General features: G+C 35.3%; 1 protein-coding gene and 1 pseudogene across 3 annotated transcripts in view; both read right to left on the bottom strand.

Annotated features, from left to right (window-relative positions):
- Window positions 1-1,489: 1,489 nt before the first annotated feature.
- The window catches only part of LOC100638694 (probable RNA-binding protein 19), a 20,575-nt gene continuing 4,505 nt past the window's right edge, over window positions 1,490-17,559 (bottom strand). The window contains exons 1-3 of one of the 3 annotated variants that reach the window (XM_003389945.3): window positions 5,156-5,278; window positions 4,512-5,040; window positions 1,490-3,545 (exon numbers count right to left, since the gene is read on the bottom strand). In XM_003389945.3, coding sequence (XP_003389993.2) covers window positions 1,558-3,545; window positions 4,512-5,040; window positions 5,156-5,278 — 2,640 coding nt within the window. In that variant the 3' untranslated portion in view covers window positions 1,490-1,557. Of the gene's footprint in view, window positions 3,546-4,511; window positions 5,041-5,155; window positions 5,279-17,559 lie in introns of those variants that run through there. The other 2 variants (XM_020002615.1, XM_020002616.1) reach the window with 2 other exon arrangements.
- On the bottom strand, window positions 5,972-8,176 carry LOC100638566 (delta-like protein 1; annotated as a pseudogene).

Below are 17,559 nucleotides of genomic sequence, written 5' to 3'. Positions count from 1 at the left end.
CATACACACACAAACACACACGCACAGAATTGTCTGTACTAGAAGAATGTAGAACATTAAGGGGCGAGCCTAAGCTAGCAAAGCAATTATATGGCACTGGATCTATCCATCTATAATCTACTACCGATGATTTCAAAGCATGCATCATGATTTAGGCATAGCAAGCATGATTTACATGATAAAAGTTTAATGCTGCTGATAAAATCACTTTATATCATTTATTTTATTTAACTTTTAGTCTTCTAGTTTCACATACACATTTCTTGCCTATAAATGTCTGTAAAGATGCTTTACTTAGCTTTAGATATAATATTATCCAATGTTAAGATGACTGAGAAAAAGCTTGATTGACTTTCACAGTTTTAATAGCAATTGCATCAATAAAGACGAGCTTCATAGGTTATTAATTGAATTTAAAACCTTCTATAGCTGCTGGAGAAGTCTTTGGACGGTGTATCTGCTTTATATTGCTGCTAGAAAGCTCATGAATTCTTCCAGTGTGTTGGTTGCCATTTTCATTTTACTGTGACCGCTCCCACTTTTAATGAAAAATTGAAAATTGACTTTATATTGCATTGGTAATGCATAGAATCTACCGTATTAGATCTACGCATAAATAGGGGTGACGTACGAGGACATATACAGACAGTGGGGCGAGCTCAGGCTCGCCCCAATCAATGATTGTAAGATCAAGATGTGTCTCCTTCAAGTTTTACCAGCACTCATGCAGTAATCATTACTGCTGGACCAAAGCCAGATCAACAGAAGATGGGTCCAAGCATTTTCGCAAGGTTTTTGTTTATATGGGTTACATAGGTTTTTATAAATTTTATAAAACCTATGGTGTACATTTAGGCCACTCCAATAAGATTCATAGTTTCCCATTACAGAGGCGGGCCTGATGCGGGCGGGCGGGTTTGTTCATTTTCATTAAATTTATTCATTATCAGCTGTATAAATTGCTTGTATAATCAATGAAAAACCGCAATAATGAATAGCGATGCGGCCCCATGCGGGCGGGTAATGGGAAACAAGGAATCAAATTGGAGTGGCCTTATATAGACATTGGCAGAACAAGTGAGTTTTATTTATTATTTTAAAGTTTTTTGTTAGATTTTAAACTTCAGATCATCAACAAATAAATAGCAAGGCCGCATTAACAAGAACTCAAGTCAAGTTTAGAAAAGATTGAAATTGTTGTGATCATGCATACATTGCTGTAACAAATATGGTTGTCATCCTTGTTCTTGTAAATGTGATTAAAATTATTTTTATTAGAGTAAAAAACAATGTATGTAATGAATAAATAATAATAATAATCATACTTTGGGTACTGGCATAACCTCTACCAATTTTATTGTGCAATACTCACCAGCTTGTGATGCTGTTCTTTACTATATATTAAAGTGAAAATTTTTATTAATACAATAATCAGTTGCCTTTTAAAGCATAGCTGATAGAATGCTTTTAAAGATTTCAGTAACCTGCATGACGGTTTATTAAATTATTTTAAATCAATTCATTAAAATAATTATTTGAAATTATTTTATTAAACAATTAATCGATATCATTATCACTTATTGTAATTCTCTTTGATTTCTTTTTCTCGGGTCCCTCCTCTCCCTTGTAAAACCTGAGAGCAGTCTTAGCACGAATGTCATCAACAGTATCGTCACCTTCCGCCCACTCAAGGACCAGTCTCCGCCCGTATAAATGAGTCGAGTCAGCAAGAGACTCAAAAGCACTACGAGCGTCCTCGGTAGTAGAGTACTCGACGAAACAAAATCCACGATGAGAATTAGGCTCATTCTGTTTCTTTGGCAAACGAAGGTTTTTAATTTTACCAAAAGTCGACAACAATTGAGAGAGCTCTTTCCTTGAGGCCTCGAAAGGAACGTTCCTAATTAATATCTTATTCTTGGGACCTTTAGGCATCAGACTCTTAGTCACCTTGTGACTAGTAGCAGAGGCAGCATCACTGACGGATGGAGCAGAATGAGACAATTGCAATTCTAGTTTGTGTCCATCTAGCAATGAACTCTGAAGCTCTTTTAAAGCTTTCAGGGCAGCTGTTTTAGATGAAAAAGTAACAAACCCAAAACCCATTGATAGCGATGCTCCTCCTCCAGCCTTTGGAGTGTATTTCTTAGAAACCTTAGCTGAGACAACACCACCCACTCTCTCTTTAAAGTGAGAGCTTAGACCGTCATCTGTCGTAGAGAAATTCAAATTCTTCACAAAAATACTTGAAGACTCTTCAGCCTTACCAGTATCCTTAACAGGTTGAGAGGGTTCACCACTCATTACTCCAAATGGAGCCCACTCCAGGTAGAGTGGAAGGTGTTTAAACTCACAGTATGACAACTTCTTAAAAGCTACTTTAGCATTAGAGGAAGAGGAGTACTCAACCAGAGCTGATATACCAGCAGGAGGTAGAATGACACGAGACAGAGAACCAAAGGGTGCAAATAATTCAGTTAATTCTTTAGTGCTGGTACCAAACGGGAGATTCTTCACTAATATAACATTTTTGCTTCTTTTTCTTGTAAGCTCATTTTCCTCAGTATCAAACGAGTTAAGCTTCACACCGTGTGATTCTAGAAATTCTCTGGTTTCATTGACCAGTTGTGTTTCGCCGAGAGCTAATCTAACAGCCAGTGACTGAGTTGTATCAAGATCCAATAGTTCACTCTTTCTCACACCAAACTGATCAGCAGTAGAATCAGCAACAGCGTTAGATCCTAAAAACAGAGTATTCCAATTATGTGAACTCCCAGCCTCCGATTTCAATTTTTCCTTTTGTTTTGACTTAAACGATGATGACTGTGTCTCGGGCTCAATACTCTTGACCACACCCACTTCCTTATTTGGAGGTTTCGAGGGCAGCAAGTGTAAGAGCCTCCCTTGAAATACTTGACCGTCTAATTCTGAGAATGCCTTGACAGCATGTTCAGGGAACATGAACGTTACATATCCCAGACCAATGGAGGATCCAGTGCTCTTATCAACCAGTAAATTAATCTCAGATAACTGACCATACTCCTCAAATAACTCAGTCAGTTCCTCTTCAGTAGTTGTATATGGAAGATTACGAATAAAGATTCGACCAGAGTCTGCTATTGATTCCACAGTCTCCTCATCTTCCTTCTCTTCCCAGGGCCTCTTACTCTTCTCTTTAACAGTCTTCTCTTTTGACCCAGTGTCCACAACTAGCTCAATATATCGTCTACCCATCCTTCCTTTATTTCTCTTCATTGCTTCTTTCAAGTCAGTCTCACTCATTACATCAACAAAGGCCAGTCCACTGCACCTCTCCCTATCATCTTTCAGTAGTCTGATGTTTGATAGTTGGATTGGAGAGAAGAACTTGTGTACATGTTTCTCTGATGCATCATAAGGGAGACCTCTCATCCTAATCGTGTGTAGGGGAGGTGGTGGCTCACTCTCTTCTTCTCTCTCTTCCTCTCTTGTTTCATCTGTTACGTGTTCAACGACTTTTGATTTAAGGAACTCTAGATCAGAGACCGAGGAAGGAACTCGTGCTACTACAATAAAAAGGATACACAATAAATCACATACATTGTACATTAAGTAACACATATATTTATAAGCAGGGTTTCTCACAGGGTTATGGTATAGTGCTCAAAACTGCTCATGTACATGTACGTTTTTGTTATTTCAAACAAGTTCAGATTTTAATGAAATGTTTAAAGTTGTTCAAAAATTTTGTCGAAAATGTGAAGATGAAAATTTTCCATTTTAATAATTTTTTTCTTATACACATACATGTACTTATGTTGTGTGGAAAGTTTGAGCTGATTCTGATCAAGTTTGAATTTTTTATAAATTTTTAAAAATGCTTCAAAATTTGGCCGAAGTCCAAAGCCCCTGTACAGGGGCTTCGGTCAAATTCCACCGAAAATGAAAAATAGAAAATTTCCCATTTTAATAATTTTTTACATACATATACATGTACTAATGCTGTGTAGAAAGTTTGACCTGATTCCAAGCAAGTTTGAATTTTTACAAATTTTTAAAGTCGGTCAAAAATTGGGCCCAAGTCCCTGTACTGTAGTACAGGGATTCTGGCCAAATTATGTCAAAAATAAAAAGATAAGAATTCCTTATTTTAATAATTTTTTCTAATGCACATAAATGTACTCATGTTGTGTAGAAAGTTTGAGCTGATTCTGATCAAGTTTAATTTTTTTTACAAATTTTTAAAGCTGCTAAAAATTGGGCCAAAGCCTCTGCTTGACCAAATTTAATGAAATGGCTAGGTGACCGTGAGGACCCTCCAATTTTATAATTTTTTCTAACACATATACATTTCGTTACAACATTGAGCTGATTCCAATCAAATTGAATTTTTTTATGAATTTTAAAAGTTGTTTTAAAATGCCATTTACTGTTTAGCTCACTTAGCATGCTTTGTGGGAAACCCTGTGCATAAGTAAAGACTTCATAGACTTAAATAACCAAAGTAATACAATTTTATAATAGTTTCTTACAATTATTGGTTTCATCTTCATCGATTTCCACTTCCTTTCGTTTCTTCTTTTTCTTATCATTCTCTGAGCCACCCTTCCCTTCATTTGACCACGTCTCTGAGGAACGCCCACGCTCGTTAGCAACAAGAAACTCCATAAAACCAGGTTCCGACTTTAGTTCCTCGAGTTCGTTGATAAGTGACGCTAACTGACTTTGATGAAAATCCTCATTGAGCTTCAGTCTCTTACTCTTCCTCCCCTCCTCCTTCTCTTTCTGTCCCTCCTCTTCAATACTTGAGTCCTTAGTTGACTTCCTCTTCTTCTCATAGATTTGATTGGTTGAGCTGCCAGTAGAGTATCTGCTCCAAGGACGAGGAATGGAAGAGTCCCCGAAAGACTTTGCTTCAATTACTTGGATCTTTGATGTACCAATGTAAGTATTGTTGAAATATTTAATGGACTCTTGGGCTGAAAATGAATCGGAATAACCAACGAAGGCAAATCTACGGAAAGTACCGGAACGAGTGTACATGAGTTTAACATCTGTTATCTATAAAATATAAAAATTAAAGATAATTAACTCAAAATCATATCAATGTGTTAATTAATTAATAATTAATTGAATAAATTTGATTCAAAGTAATTTAGATCAATGCATTAATTACCTGACCACATTTTGAGAAATGCTCCTTAAGTTCTTTGCTCGTTGCTTTGCTGGGAAGATTTTTTACAATGACTCTAGAAGACATTTTGAATGAGCACGTGGGCGCACGTGGGTGTGTTCTCATGTCGGGGCGTGGTTTACCATTAAAGACCACACCTATATTAAATGCTCTAGGAAAGGCTTGATCGAGGGCTTGATATAAAGATTTTCAACAATTCCCTACAATCTACATTATTATACTCAGACTCCTTTTTTGTAAGACAATAAGCCTACTCTTTTATTCTTGTTTTTTAATGGCTGGGTTAATCCTTTGTTTTGGGCTGGTTGTTGAAGAAGTCTGGATCCATGGGAATGTGATTCCTACAATTTCTTAATAAAGTGGCTAGGAGGGAGGTTGGGAAATTTTAATTAGCATATTTTGCTATTTTACTGATAGATATGGTCAATCAAATAAGCTGGGCTGTCACTGTGCCTGTGGTGGGTGCAGACATTGAAATGTCTTTGGTGGAGATCATCATTCATTACTAACTCAATTTCTAACAGTAAGAACTATAAGCCATCTTTTTCAGAGGCTATTGGTGGTATGGTGTGGTAATGTCCACTAATGTGGTGCACCCATCTCTCCGCCATCAGTGGATGTGGTTATATGACTGTATTTTCTCTCTCTCTCTCTCTCTCTCTCCATCTTTCCCCTGTGTTGATTTATTTGTTTTTTTCTCTCAATCCTCTGGATTTTCCTTTTTTTATTGTCTTTTTTTGTGTTCTTTTGTTTTAACATTGTTAGTTATAATGATAGTAAGAATAATTTGTACATGCACATGCATGAATGAATGAATGAATAGTAATGGCAGTATCTCTACTTGTATCTAATTGAATTATTTGATTGCATGACAAATTCTTGTACATGTATACCAAGTGTTTTATAAATCAATTTTCTCATATGTATAAGTCCTCATCATTATCATCATATGCTCTTTGAATCACTGCATAACTTGGGTTAGGTAATGGAGTAATAGTAGCTACGTTATCCATTGCATCACTTGTGTGAATCTCCTCTGTATTTTGGTAAAAATAGCAATTAATCAATAATTATAGTCTTACTGTGGTTCCTCATTTTCCTTTTCTTAAAACACGATGTTATAACTGATACTGCGACAAAAGCTGTGATCAAGAGTATTGTTAGAAACAATGAACCAACAATACCTCCAACAATTGGACCTACTACTAAAAAAAGGTATATTAATATTATTATCATTATTAGCATACTAGTTTGACTTGTTGTAGTATCTATGGTTGTAGTGGGGGGATTTGCAGAAGGCGATGGCAGCAATGCTGTAGTGTATGATGATGATATTATGCTTTCACAGTCATGGCCAGTGAATCCTTCATTGCATTCACAAGAGTAACTAGTAACATGGTTAATGCATGTGGAGTTGTTTTGGCAAGGATCAGGCAGACAAGCGTTAACAGCTAGTTCACAGTTCAGTCCCTAAATATAGAATAGGCTACTTTGAAATTTAATTATGTTCTGTTTTAACTTACTTCATATTGACTTGAACAGTTACAATAGTAAGCATTTGGAAGATTCACACATGTTCCATTATTAATACATGGGTTTGATTCACAATATTCAATTGAGAAATGACAAGATTTTCCTGTCCATCCAGCAGAACATATGCAACTGTAATTGCCAGGATCTTCATTCTATAAACACAACATTAAGACACATCCTTTTTTCTTAATTTCCATCTTTTTTATGATTGGGACTACAATATTTAACTTACAATACATGTTCCATTATTAAGACATGGTTGAGTAGCACAGCCGTCAATATTAACCTCACAATTCATTCCCATGTAACCCACTTGACAGGAGCAAACATATTCTCCAGGAGATTAGTATGGGAGCAATGACCTCTATTAAGGCAAGGCATTTGATGATCACAAGGAAGTAAATCTATAATTAAAAAAAATCAACCATCAATGATATTAAATATACCAATTTCACATGCAGGTCCTGTATAACCAGTTAAACATGTACACTCATCAGGTACCAGGCACTGTCCTATTGAACTACAATTAACAGTACAAAACGACTCATTACAAAGACTTCCATTCCAATTATTGTAGCACAAGCATTGATATGGTTCAGTACAATATCCTCCTTGAGGATGACACCCTTCAATACACTGAGGTATATCACAGCCATCTCCTGACCAACCAATAGTACACTGACAAGTCCCATTATGTGTACATGTACCACCTGGTGATCGATACACTAAATTGCAAGCAACTATAAAACAGAAAAAAATTTATTCATATTTTTATTTTTTAATTTTAGTTGACTAACCATTTGTACAGTTATTGGTTACATTCTGCCAGCCCTCTCTACATTTCTTTGCTCCAGTAGTGCTATTACAAGTATAGTGTCCATTAGTATCATCATTATAGGGTATACAGAGGACTGAACAATCAAATCCATAATAATTCACACTGCATAACAGCCTATAACTGGATAATAGTGAAACTCTGTTAAATACATACACCAATTGTAGTGTGTGATATTTGAGATGAAGTTCGATTAGGAATGTTAACTACTATTCTGTCAATTAAGTCATCAAGACCAAATACATCATCATCCCATACTTCCAAGTATAACTGAAACCCAGACTACCCAAACAAGAAAAATTATACATAATAGTGACAAAAATTATTGTTATAAATACTTGTAAAATACTTCCAGATTTTTTGTAGCCAAAAGGATTTGAAATGACACCAATACAGGCACTAAAGTTTACACTGCTTCCACCAACCCCTCCAGGACTTAAAACAGTGCCAGGTATACATTGACTGGTTTGGGAATGTGATGTTCCTCCATTTCTTAGACAAACTGATCTAAAATGAGCATGCACATGTGACTCTATCAGGAGCAGTATCATATGTACGTGCAAAGTCTGTTGCCTGGTATAACATGCCAAGAGCTAAAAGTATGTGATTAGTGTCATTAGCAGATGTACCCATTACCATAGATGCATAGAAAGCACTTCCAGCTAGATTTACCTGAAGCATCAACTGAGTGCTTGAACAAATGATACCCCAAACCTCATAATCATCTGCATCAACTTGTTGCAATCCACTATATATTGCAAGCATCAATATAGATCCTTATACTATTGCAAGGTTGAGAGCAATAAAATGTAATGCTGTGCATTTTGTGCCTCACCATATAGTGATACTAAATAGTCAGTCCTGATATTTGTGTCAATTCATGACAGTAGACAGAAGTCAAATACCGTAGTAAGTATATACACATGCCATTATAAAAGAGCTTACATAGCTTTAGAAGGACACTATCTAGGCATTACATAGGAAACGTTCTTTGCTAAGGGTTTGCAATAGTTAGAAATAATAAAAGGAATATTAAATATAGACAACTACTACAACATAAATTCTAAATAAAAAAGTCTGAACACCAAAACAAAATAATAAACAAAAATTTAGCTGACTATTATAAAAATACAATAGCCTAAAACCAAGAGTACATAATGTACTCTTGCTAAAACTAGTGAATTAATTTTTCTACTGAACTTGAGGCCATTTATCACCTTCTTCAAAAATAATTTCTTCCACATCCTTTCGAATACAATTTGAAATTGTTTCTGATGGTCCACAGTCACATGAAAAACCAATTAAAAACTTTTCACACGTCTCCAATAAATTGATCTTTGTAGAACAAATATTCAAACAAATTATGAAAAGATCAATTATGTGATCAAATTCAGGACTCTTGTGTACTGTACCACTGATTATTTTGAACACATATAATTTATCAGCTATACGACTTAAACTATACCCACTAGCATCCTTTAGATTCATTCGATGTTTCCTCAATATTTTTTTAATTTCATTTCTAACTTGGTTTACATGATCATCTACATAAATAGCAGTATTACTTGTAAGTAATTACCAGTAGGATTATTATACCTTTTTCTTCAGAAGGTCCAGCTTCACTAACAGATTCACAAGTAGCCAGTTCTAGTCAATATCATACAAATGACAGTTGTATGTGGGTAACTTACCTTTTTTTTTTCTTTGTTGAACTGTAAGAATATTATCTGGCAAAAATTAATGTTAAAATATAATGGTACGATAATTTTGGAGGACTGAGCTAAGTTTTGGTGGTTGAGGTCAACTAAAATTACTATTATAGTGTTATTCTAACTAATTCTATTATTAATTCATTATGCATGTGTTTATTATTATTAAGTATTAGCACTCATGGTATTAGTTGTTCTACTAAATCTAAAGAGATTGAGTCACATGCTGAATATGTATGGTGTGTTGTTATTGTATTTCAGTTAGTTGTGCTCATAGAGTAGAGTAAGCTGATTCCAATCAAAATTGAATTTTTTAAAGTCAGTTGCTCAAAAATCTGGACTTATAGTAGACAGTCTCGGGCCAATTTTTAGAAAAATGGCTGTAGAAGAATTTACCATTTTAAAATTTTTCCTGATACATATACTTTCCTATAATGCATATGCATGTACTTATGTTCATGTTACTAGAAGTTGCTCAAAAATTGGGTCCTTATACTATAATACAGAGCTTTTGGCCAAATGTCACCCAAAAAGTCAAGGAGAAAATTCTTAATTTTCTGACTCATATACATGTGTTGAAAGTAGTTTAAGCTGATTCTAATTAAAATTGAACTTTAATTTTGAAGTTCTCATTCAAAATTTGGCAATCTTGAGCCAAATTTTGTCAAAGATGGCTAAAATAAAATTCTCCATTTTTATAATTTTTGATGGACACACATCTTTTGATATTGTGTACTTAGTTTGAGCATCAACAGCAGTCACTAGTCAGGCGGGGCCTGTTTGCGAGGGTCAGGCCCTCCCTGACTAAGCAGTCACTATTTCCTAAAACAGTAACTGTACTATAATAGCCAAAAAGGACAATATTCTTCAAAATAGAGCATTAAATGATCATTATTGATGGTAAGGCAGATTTTAAATATTACGCTAGTCCTAACGTTACGTTACTTCAACATGACAAAATTATAATTCTAATTGAGTCTATTTTTACAAAATTGGAGTGTAATTGAATATGTAATAATTGTAATTGAGGTTTTCCAGGTCTGATACATTTATAGCTAGCAATTTCCTCTTCGATATTGAGCCTCCTTGCATGGAGTTTAATCAATTGGAGGATGTGGCTAAATTTAAGCTAAATTGTCCACCATGTTGCGTGGCAAGAATGTACATGGTGGAATGGGGAGATTGAAGATAAAAATCTGAATAAATTCTGCAGTTGACATTCCAGGCTAAAGAAAGGTAGAAAATGGAGATATCGCGTAAAGGACAGGTCAAATAGGATATAACCCACTTGGAAACCACAATTATCTTAGTTAGAGTGCCCTCCCCTAGGGTTAAGGGATTGAGGTTCAGGGTTTATTTTTTACTTCTGGTGGAGAATATCTTAGTTGATCCTAAATGACTCTCTACAATATTCTGCAGCAAAGGAAGATACCAGTATTTCTTTATGAAAAATCCCAGTTGTTTCCATGATCCATTCATTGCATGTACATTCTTGCCACCATAGATGCTACAAACAGTTTGTAGTATTTATGTTGCCAGTACTTGCCACTCAAAATGGCAGATAATTTACCTCAAACCCCCCCCTCGTTACTTACATCTGTGCAAGATCTCTATATATCTTACCTCTTTTTTTGTGAATAAGTAAGCTGAAGGGCTCAGTCACATTTTCTACTGGTACGCTATACCTAAGTACAGGTACAGCATCACATGATGGATCTGCATGCACTAAACAATACGGAGGATGTGAATATTTTTTTTCTCCAAAATCATTAATATCTTGTTGGAAAAACTATGAAAATTATAGATGGTTATTAGTATGAAAAGCAAACCAAATACAAACTTTGCAAGGCTTCATAAGAGGGGACACAACCCATTCTTTAGTATATTGAGGTTCTTGTTTTGAATCAAAAATCAGTTCAATGTAATTTTTGTCCTTTTCAAATTGAAAGGGGACATGTTGAAGTTCTTTCTTAGCATTGTGGTATTTCTTGATATGCTATAATTAATTATTAATCAATTAGATTATGCATGAAACACAATGTTACCTCAATGAGAGCATTTAGCCTTTTAGTAGCAGCAAATATTACTAGATTTTCACATTCTTCACCAAACATTGCTATTATATACCTTTTAGCTTTTTCAATACTTGCCGCTGCATGTTTTTTGTCATCATGATGGTGCTTTTCTAATTATTATTGATAAACATTATTTTAATGAATTTGCATACTTTCACCAGGTGATTTACTACGTATACTTGAATCATCAGATATTGGATCTATATTGTATGCATCCTCATTAACTAGAAAGATATCAATGGCTTACCTGCATGTGATGATGATGAACCAGTTGTAATTGAGCTATCTGAATCTTCATTGCCTCTTTGTTCTCTACTCTGTCCTCCTCCATCATCCTCCATAAAGCAGTCATCATCATCATTCGCAATATCCTCTTCATCTTCACTACCTTCATTTACTCCACCTCCATTTTCTCCATTTCCTCCATTAGACAGGCTAGCTTCACTGTAACCAACTATGCAAACTAAAAAGCAAAGCTCATCTTGGTTAATCACTCCATATGAGCTGTCAGAAAAATCACCTCCCTTCATTATAGAAAACTTGTATGGAATGCTATTAGGGGTAGGAGTAGTAATAGGGACTGTAGCAAATTCAAGACATTCGGTGAGAGTGGGATAGGCTTTAAGATCAATGCAATGTTGCAGTGAGAGGCTCATGAAGGACTTAAAAAGAGACTTGGATACAGATACAGCATATACAGCACTAACAAGGACAAAGTTCTTTGGAAACACAAACGACCCTCCTATAAAAACGTTTACTGCTACTTTTGCTGTTGTGGAGGGTAAAAAGCTTTCTTCCTGTAAATCAATAGATAATCCGTACTTCTGCCAATTAATTGATTGACATTTGCCACCTTCAACCAAAAAAGACTCCTTCTCTAGTATCTGGCAACCCTTCAGATTATCTACATACAATGACAATACATTAGAATAGTATAAAAATTGTTTTACCAATATCTGATGCTTTGTCAAAATCAAAATAAGCTTTATCATGTGTCTGGTCTCCTGATCTTTTTGTTAACCTTGCTATATGCCTATCCTTATCCTCTAATTGTTTACCCATGTCCTCTATTTGTCTCTTCAATTCCTCTATTGTAAAAGTAATGTAAGACAATACAAACAGTTAGAGTAATACCATTAGTGTCACAAAACTGCATGTTCTCAAGCTGCAGCCTCGTAACATCTTGTGATCTTTTGTACCCCTCATGTTTCAAATATTGACACTATACAGTAATGATAATATTATATATTAAATAATGCTCATTTTTTTGTCCTATTCTCTCTTCTCTCCTAGCTCTTTTTCTCCCTTATTTTGATCTCCACTTTCTCAGTTTTTTCCCTAACATACCTTCTGTGCAGCATCATTCCAGCATTTTTTGTAAGTATCCTGAGAATTAGAACAGTGACTACATAGCATTGATTCTTTGCGATGATAGTGTTCCCCCTCATCATAATAGTGATACCTCTCAAAAACTGGGGAACACGGAATTGCAAATGTGTATTTGAAATTGAGTATTATGTTGTTGTATCTTTTGAAAAAAGAGACGGAGGCCTTGAGAAATTTCTTGCATACTTGAACTGCACTGGAAAACGTATCTTCTTGGATATCCTTTACTTTTAATTTAATCTTATCTCCTTCGCATACAATCTCCATTTTTAGATGACTTTCCTTTGATCTAAACTCAAACAGAGAAACATTATGCTCTGTTGTTCCAAGCATAAAGACTTCCTTATTCTTCATTAACTCTTCAGTGATACCAGCAAGTACATCAGGAGGAGAAGCTATGTTATCAATTTCAAAAAAAACGTAATCATCTTCATGAAGAGGAATGCTTTTAGGACTGCTGACTCTTGCTATTGGTAGAAAATAATATCGCTGATCAGAATCTAAGGCCTTGTGCTCCAGGATAATAGAAGAGCCACTATAAAGAGTAGCTGCCATTCCAAACTCTGTAAGGATTTGCATGAAATGGCTTACATTTTTTTCAGGAAATAAGACATCTCTCACAGACTGCTCTGATACAATACCATAGACAGATAAATCTTCTGCATGAGGCTCTGAAAGATTAGGATAATATAATTTGTTTAGATATTCTGTGAACTTCCAGACATCAATGATGACAAATTTCTTTAGCGATTCAAATTGTGGTATATACAAAATGCTACCAAAATCGGTGAATATTTTGAGGAAATCATCAACATCTGTTATATTCAAGCATTTTGCTTCTTTAATAATGAAACTTTTATCAAAAATAATTGTATCTAGATTTAAAGATGCCAAATAGCTTCGAAAAAGCATTGAGCGAAATGGAATATCAATTGTGCTCTCCTTGTATTTGTATTTGATAAATTCTTGCATCTTGTCTCCAAAGCTCAATATAGAATTTTTATCCTTCAAATCCACATTTATTAATTCAGAAAACAAGCCAAGGTCACTCTTTTGTATCTGTGACTCTATAGTTTCCTTTGCTTGAGCTGATGAAGCATTTTCTTTTGTTGTAGCAATAAAAGGGACAGATAAATCTCGTAGCTTTTGTGACTTTTCGTGTCCTAGAGTAGCAAAATGTAGGAGTTGTGTCAGTTTCGACCTCTGGCTCATAGCAGTGTCCTTATCTCCTCTCGTGGCATATTTCGCATCCAGTAGATCTGGTTTTTTATTAAAATTAGGGGCATCATTATCAAGGGAAAAGAAAACTAGACAAATATTTCTATGACAAAATGATAAAATGATTGGTAGAAGACCATGGAGAGCTTTATTGACACCGAAATCCATCACATTAAGGAGAGCAAGACCATCCTGTATCAAAGTAAGCTTAAGAGATTCATCGTTACCTTTAATGGATTCCAAATGAGAATACGCTTCACCAAACAACCAATGAATATGCTCATCAATTGGTGAATGATTTGTTATTGGTGACAAGCAAATTGAATTTCGGTTGAGATTTTTCCTGTGGGCAAGAATATGAATCATGGAATAGATTGCTCCGTAATGTCTAGTGGCAAAAGACCATGCAAATTGGTCATGAGGGGGTCCTCCAAGTGCACAAAGCTCGTATATCGATAGACACTGCTCATTCTTCTTTCTTTTCAAGTAGGCATCAAGACTCAACTTTCCACTCGGTTTCAACTTGATAAATTCTTTAAATGCTTTCTCCAGGACAAACGTCTTTCCTGAGTTAGGTAGACCAATGCCAGCTATAAGACTTGAGGTGACTTCAACTGTGTCATTGAAAACCACATCTTTCAGACTAGGTTGCACTAAAACTATAAGAAAAAAGTTGCATTAGTTGCCAACATGTATATTGCACATTATACACAGTGTGCAACTGCAAGCTATCCAGCAGATATGAGTAGTAGTAGATACTAGTGGAATAAGAATGAATGAAAAATGAGAGAGCTGCACATAACATATAGCACTTTATTTGGCAATTGGCGGTTTGCAAGTGAATTGCCAATATTAAAACTGCTAATCATTAATGCACATGCTCAGTAATGCACATGTACACAAAAAATCGCCAAAATAAAAACCCCCAATTGCAATTTTACAGCAAAATCACCAAAATAAAGTGCCACCAAAATAAAGTGCTATATGATATATTTGCCTAGAAAGAGCTTAGTAAAGTTCTGCACAAAAAAGATTGCAGAAACTAACAGCTGCTAGTAAAAGCCTGCCACATTGGTGCTTTTAGCTAGATTTCCCCTTTTATTTCAAAACTTAAATTTTTGGTTTGACAAAGATAAAAGAAAGAATGAAAAAGAGTGTATTGGTTAAATCTGTCTTTTTAGCTGCAAAATATCATTCACAAAGATGATACTGTCTATAGTGTCTAGTACTGTCTACAAAGATTTCTCCAGAAGCATTAGAAGGTAAAGAGAGCTTTTATAAATACCAGCTACGACTTATGCATGTAAGGTGGTGAAAAAAATATATTACACTAATATTATATCTAATTTAGGATGCGTATTATTTGCACTTTTAAATTTTAGCATTTTAAGGGGAGCAAAATGTAGCATTAGTGAAAATAGAAAGAAAATCAATTGTGAAACTGTTTTCCATTTAACTACTTAATAAGCCCAATTTAATTATTTCACACGAAAATACTTATAATAGTAGGCTCACTCTATCTAGATCTAATAGCATAACTTTTAACTAAGTCCACCCTAAGGCCCTCCCTACTGTTCACACATAATTTGTGTTTTTACAACCTGGAGGTAAAGGTTGTACGTTCCTATAATTGATTTTACCCACGTGTGATGTATTATAATTGATTGATTGTACGTCAACACTTACATAATAACAACCCTTAAGCTGGGTTCAGAATTCTTGCGTTGCAACCGGAAGTGCTGTATAACGCAATGGGAAAACGCAAATTTTTGCATTTCACCATTGTATTATACAGCACTTACAGTTGCAACATAAGAATTCTGTTTGAGCATTCTAACAGCAAGATAACATCGAGAAACTATCTAAAGACTTCTCTGGAAGCATTGAGAGATAGAGAAAACCTCTATAAGTCTTAATGAGAACTTCGCTGTACATGCAAGGTGGTGAAAACTATTATAGGAATATTTTTACACTGTTATGTTATGTACACTTGCTAAAAAGGCTTTGCAATTGTGTATCCACCTCTTGTTTTAGATTTTGAGGGTTTACAGCTGACATAAAAGGGCAATCTGACCTTAAGCTAAGCAGCTTTACAGACATTTTAGGCAAGAAATGTATATGTAGAACTAAGTTACTTAAAATAATCATCTAAAGTAATTTTAGTAACTGCCATCATGTATGCTTGCTATGCCAAAATTATGATACATGCTTTGGAATTGGGAGTAGACCATAGATAGACAGATCCAGTGTTATTATAATTGCTTTGCTAGTTTAGGCTTGCCCCTTAATGTTTTACATTTGTCTAGCACAAATGAGGTTTCCAAATAGTCTTGCGTAGCCAGACTAGTTTCCAAATGCTAAGGAGACTACTGCACGAAAGCCATTCAACTAAAAGTACCACAAGGTGACCCTAACCAACCACTTGTAATAATCATGTCTCCATGAATATGTTTAAAACAGAATGAGGTATTTATCCATTATGTAAACTTTCTTTAACTGTGAAATTCCCCAAAGCCTTTTTAGCATGTAGGTGGTTAGTCTCGCTAGCCAGACCATTCCCCAGCCTATTGGGGGGAATGGTCTGGCTAGCGAGACTGGTACTAAGCAATCCAATTTTATCAGGACCACCTACGGTAGGTGGTCCTGATAAAATTGGATTGCTTAGAAATTTTTAAAACTGTTTCAAATTTGGTCAAAGACCATGGACAGTAATGAGTAGGAACAGGAGGGGGAGGGCGAAATGGGCAACCCCACCACAGCTTTAACAAACAAGATACACAAGAAAGATATATAATTTCTTTAACAACTAACAATCAATACATTTAACTAAAAGAATTTGAAGGAAGCTTAAGAAATAAATCCTCCTACTTGCTATAATGGACAGTATGATGCTTCTTCAAAATATACTATACTATATCCCAGTTGAGTTTGGGACAAGAAAAACTGGAATAACTTTTTATAGCAATGTGGGATAAGGATGAAACTTTCACAGGTTCTTAGTCGCCAAAGTCCATCAAAATCTGTGAAATCTTGGGTCTCTCAACTCTTGGGAACCCTGAGAACCGGGTTCTCCCTATAAACCCAATGGCATACCAAAATGACGTTTTATGACAATTTATCTACGTCATAGTTTACATAAGAACATGTGGTCGAGCGCCCAAACTGATAATTCTTGTTTTAAAAAGCTAACAGAGCAAGATCTTCTGATAATGATGGCCTTTATGAAGACTAGTTGACTCCAGTAGCTATTGTACTGCTTATCAGGAAGAGCAAGACTGTTTTAAGAGTGAAACAACACAGCCGCCATACTTCTATGAATATTATTAAAATACGTCATTTTTGTGACGTAGCTACATTTTTCAAATTCCATGCAGCTGCTTCCACTTCCGTCCCAAACTGAACTGGGATATAGTACAGCCCTTTGCACAAAACTTGCACCAGTCTGATCACGTGACTTGATAAAAATATTAAGTCAAGCCTATGGCTAATCATCACGTGACTGTAACTGGTGGTGGCAAGTTTTGTGCAAAGGTCTGTATATGTCCCAACTGACTGAACTGAGAATGGACCGGAAGTGGAAGCAGCAGCGTTGGAATTTGAAAAATGTATTTACGTCACTAATGACGTAAA

The sequence above is a fragment of the Amphimedon queenslandica genome, unplaced genomic scaffold (genome assembly GCF_000090795.2).
Source record: "Amphimedon queenslandica unplaced genomic scaffold, v1.1 AMPQUscaffold_12876, whole genome shotgun sequence".
NCBI lineage: Eukaryota > Metazoa > Porifera > Demospongiae > Haplosclerida > Niphatidae > Amphimedon > Amphimedon queenslandica.
This window is presented reverse-complemented; position numbering and strand designations above follow the sequence as displayed.